We start from the raw sequence: 5015 nt of genomic DNA on the forward strand, positions 1-5015 counted from the left end.
GGGGGGAGGGCAGATGTCACACTCCTTTGTTTTCATCCCAGTCTGGTTGTGGGGGCGGGAGGCATTAAAAAAATGCCATTTTGTGAGGCCTACGAACATCCAAGAGGCTTGGCAGAAAGGCCGAGAAATTAAATCATCAACAAAACAAAGTATTTGAGGTCGGCATCAGTCACATGGGTAAAGGCCAACAGCCATGACAGAAACAAGAGCAGATAGCCAGTACAGGGCCATCATTTTAGCCACTTTGGTCAGTTTCCGAAAACAAACCAAGAGCTACAAAGAGGCAAAACCCTGCTGTATCTTTGAGAGCCTTGGTGAAGATAGAATTGCAGAGCGAGGTGAGACACGGCCTCTGGGAAATGATACGGACTAGTCTCTCTGGTACTAATGCTCCACATCTGAAATGACTCAATTTAACTCGTTGTTAGAAGGTGGGCGCACCAAAGGGCAAAGACAGAGAAGTGCACAGCCAGTTTAGGGATGTAGAGAACTGTCAGTTAACTGAAATCAGTGACAATTTTTGAATAATCAAAAGTAAAATTGGAGTCTGGAGTTACATATTTTTTAGACACTAAATGATCATGTTAAATTAACAGGACTATAAAAATTAAAGCATGCTAGAAGTTATCTTAAAGGTTATTTTCCGGATGAAACATAGATTCGAAGAAGTTCAGTATCCCTCCAGATCAGTACTGTAAATTGGAAAACTAAATTGCAAAACTTGGGCTTGGAGTCATGTTTTCTGCTTATATTTTTATATTACTAAAGTACAAGCATTAAATTATTCTAGCAATTCAGGAATGGCATGGTGATTTAGACTTCTATCTTTTTATGAAAAATGTATAAAAAATACTTTCAAGTTTACTGCATTTTGCTTTATGTTTGAGAGTTCTTTCTAGAAAACCAGATTGATAATAGTACAAAGAAGTACCATTGACTATCTGTGTATACCTTTCCCATGATTATTATGGGTGTCTGGAAGATTTTTGAATTTTCAACGATTTAAAAAAGTTTTTAGAGTAAGGCAGTAATTAGAAGAACAAGAGATTGAAACTGTTTTTTTTCTTTACAGAATTGTCACTGAGGTTGCTGTTGGTGTGAAGGTAAGAAGATTGTACAGTGAAAGAAAACGGGTTGTTGGATCTACTAGCATTATCATAATTAGTGGAAAGTTTCAATTTTGAAAGCTGTAATATAGCTAACAAAACTCAAGTATAGAATACTTCATTTGTAAAATCGAATTACATAAACAACCATAAAGTTAGTTGGATGATATAAATCATCAGCAGTCAAGCTGTTCTAGAACTCACAGCCTGTATGAATAACATTTTGAAGTAATTATAAATGGTGTTCAAGGAATTAATGCTTTGCACATGTGACTTGTGAATACAAAATTATATCACAATTTTTTGAGGGTAAAAGTTCCAAATGGAAATGTAATTTTGTACTTCAGACATGAGATTTTGTTAATGTAAGTTGTTTTTAGAATATGCACACTAGAAAAAGCTATTCTGATACTTGAAAAGAAAGTTTAGGCAATTAGCTTTAAATTTGAGCTAGAAGTTAAGAGATGTTTTGTCTGTTAAAGGAAATAGACTTTTCTCACTTCTTGCTAGGATACCACTCATCCTTTAAACTTTAAAACTAATACTTAGGTCTTTGCTTTCCTTGAATACATAATACCTTTTAACATTGTGATACACTATCATTTTTTTATTTGCAAACCTGTCTGCCCTGTGAGGTGATTGTTTTTTAATTTTTAAATCCTAAACCTGCCAAAACAATGGTATTCTCACCCCCATCTACTTCATCCTTTCCCCTTTCAAATGTAGTCTTGGGAAGGCTGTCTGCTTATTCTCAGTGAGGCTGATTTCACTATGCGTTTGGAATTCTTAAAATTGCATTAGTGGTGGCATGTGAAGAGTTTTAGAACACCTTTGAAGATGTGTGATGGTGAAGCAGATAATTGTTCATGTTATATTTAGGCTTGTTTCTTGAGTTCAGGCATATTTAACATTATTTTGTGGTGATATTTTCCAAATTGAAATGAGATTACAAGTTGAGAATAGCTCGAGTGCAGTGTAGATGCTAAGTAGGTTTTGTCTCTGAATTTTCTAAAAAGAGTAAGTGATTCAAGATTCTTTTGTAAAAGAAGAAATGGTACAAGTCTGAGTTTGTGTACTGTTGATGAATGAAAAGTTTATAGACAAGACTTAGAATGAGCAGGCAGAAAAAAAGTGAGGAGACTTGGAAAAGATATCCAGAAAAGATATATTGCTTGTATCAATTTTTTGTTAGTTTCAAGATTAAACATTAGAAAATGTTAAAACAAAAATAAGCCATTTTAAAAACCATTAAAAGTTTGAGTAGCTAAAGTTAATTTTACACAGTTTTTTAAGGATAATAGTTAAGAATTTTTGCCTTGGTGTCAGCTATGTAATTTTCTTTTTAAAATTCTTTAAAGGAAATAATAAAACATGATATGTGTTTTAAAAATTCAGAGCAAAACATTTCTCCTTTTCAGTTCTTAGATGTAAATGATTGCTCTAAAATATTTTGTACATTTTCCTGAAATTTTTTGTTACCATATATGAATATTTTTTACACAGAAGGATTAAAGCTGTGTTCTACCTCACATCTTGACCTTTTTAAAAAAAAAGAACTATTGAGATGTAATTTCACTTTACCCATATTTAAGGTATAGAATATTATGACATCTGTATACACTTTTGAAAAACATCACCATGATCAAAATAGTTTTAAGTATCTGTCAGTCAAAAATAATATCTTGACCCCTGGTAATTTCCCTTCTGCCTTTCTTCCTCCAAGCAGCCACTAGTCTCCTGTAACAAGATTAATTAGTTTACATAATTTTTAGAAGTTTAAGTAACTGAAATTATGCATTACAAGCCCATCTTTTTGTCTGGTTTGTTCTATAATTTTTTTGAGATTTACTCATGTTGTTTATTAGTAGTCCTTTTCTGTTGCTTAGTAACATTACATTATATGGTTGTGTGATAGTTTATTTATTCACCTCTTAATTTGCGTTTCCAGTTTATGGCTATTATAAAGAAGTTTGCTGTGAACATTTCTGCACATCTTTGTTTGGACACGGGCTTTCATTGCTCTGAGGGGGCATATGACTGAAAATTTTCCCGGTGTTTATACCATTGTACATTGATATCAGTGGAGTATGAGATGTTCAGTTCCTCCATATCCTCTAATGCCTATGTCTAATGCCTGTGTGATTTTTTTTTTTTTGATCAGCATTGTAGTGGGTATGAATACTTCATGTAATTTTAATTTGTATTTCTGTAGTACCTGACATTAAACATCTTTTATGTGCTTTTTGTTAACACTTTTTGTGTTTATGAAGTGTCTTGATTAAATCTTTTGCATTTTAATTTTTTTTTATTGAATTCTGAGGGAGAGTTTATTATGGATATATTCTTTTTCATATACATAACTTGCAAATACACTTGCTCTTTATCTCTAAACAGTGTCTTTTGAAGAACAGATGAACTCCCATCTGATTTACCTTTTCCTCTTATAGGTGATACTTGGGGCATATCTAGGCCATTGTTGCTAGCCTGAAGTAGGAAAAAAATCTTTCTCCTTAAGTTTTATGTTTTGATTCAATATAGTACTTGGATCTGTGTTCCATTTTAAGTTTTTGAATATAGTTTAGTTTTCAGTGTATAGGTTTTTTGCAGCTTTTGTTAGAATCATCCCTAGTATTTCCTATCTTTTGATTTTTAACAGATGTATTTTTAAAAATTCAGCTTCCAAATTATTTGGGGCTCATGTTTGGAACTACAATTTTTTTCACCTTACTCTTATATACTGTACCCTTGCTAAGCCCATATCATAGATCAGATAGTTTTTTTGTAGATTCCATCAGATTTTCCCCTTAGGCCATTTATGCCCAGTTGTCTTCAAAGCATTTTCTTCTTTCCTATCAGGGTGCCACTTTTTCTTGCCTGTGACTTCTATCTAGTATGGTGTTAAAATTGTGAGAATGCACAGGCAGCTTTACTTTTTTTCTGATACTAATATGAACATACTATAAATGGTATTCTTTTTATCTCTCTTTACCATGAATTGTGAATTGTACCAGTTAAGAAAGGAATGCTGTTAGTAAGTAATTTGAAAGCAAAGCTGTGTGGGTTTGATGTTTGTTTTGTGAAGAGGTTATATGCTACATTATTTATTTATTTATTTTAAAGTAAAATACAGTACAGGGCTATTTGGGTTGCCTGTTACTTCTTGGTGATCTTTGTGTCTTACATAGAATTAGTCCATTTCCTTTAAGTTGCTTAATTTATTTGCATAGAGGAGTTCATGATAAAGTATTAATTTTTAATGCTTTTGATTTCTTTAAAGTAGGTAGTGACATCAATCTTATTCCTAATACTAAAAATTTCTTTTTTTCCTTCTCAGTTTTGATAACAAGTTTTTTAAATTAGTCTTTTCTAAAAGATCAGCTTTTGGCTTCATGTTTTTCCTTTCCTGTTTTATTGATTTGGTTTTTCTTTTACTTTTTTTTTTTTTTTTTTTTTTTTTTTTTTTGTGTGGTACTGGGGATCGAACGCAGGTCCTTGTGCTTGCGAGGCAGGCCACTGAACTGCTGAGCTAAATCCCCAGCCCTACTTTTGTTTAGTTTGTACTTTTGATACTTAGGTCGCATTGAAACTGATGTCATTTATGTGATCTTTTCTACTAGGGATTTAGTGCTGTGGGTTTCCTTCTTAGTGCTTCTATGACATCTCTCAAATTTTAACATATGTACTTTGATTCAATTCATATTTTTTAATACGAATTTATTTCTTTGGTTTATGCTACTCTAGTAAAATAGTAATATTTTTAGATGCAAATTTTAAGTGGTAAAATTTTTTTAGCAGTTTTTTTAGTAAGTTAACTGCATGAAGATGTTTTAACTGGACAACTAATAATGTTTACCTATTTTTAAAATTATTTTTCCAGGTTGGGTTTTTTTTTTTTTTTTTTTTTTTTTT

At 32.1% G+C, this 5015-nt stretch overlaps 1 protein-coding gene across 5 annotated transcripts in view; it reads left to right on the top strand.

Moving 5' to 3' along the window:
* Ptbp2 (polypyrimidine tract binding protein 2) overlaps positions 1 to 5015 on the top strand; it is a 65059-nt gene that overhangs the window by 588 nt on the left and 59456 nt on the right. For 4 of the 5 annotated variants that reach the window (XM_010639915.1, XM_010639916.1, XM_010639917.1 and 1 more), the window contains exon 2: positions 1073 to 1103. In XM_010639915.1, the coding sequence (XP_010638217.1) occupies positions 1073 to 1103 (31 nt within the window). Of the gene's footprint in view, positions 1 to 239; positions 339 to 1072; positions 1104 to 5015 lie in introns of those variants that run through there. The other variant, XM_033758097.1, reaches the window with a different exon arrangement.

Source organism: Fukomys damarensis, unplaced genomic scaffold (genome assembly GCF_012274545.1).
Source record: "Fukomys damarensis isolate Sample0158 unplaced genomic scaffold, DMR_v1.0_HiC HiC_scaffold_33, whole genome shotgun sequence".
Taxonomy (NCBI): Eukaryota; Metazoa; Chordata; class Mammalia; order Rodentia; family Bathyergidae; genus Fukomys; species Fukomys damarensis.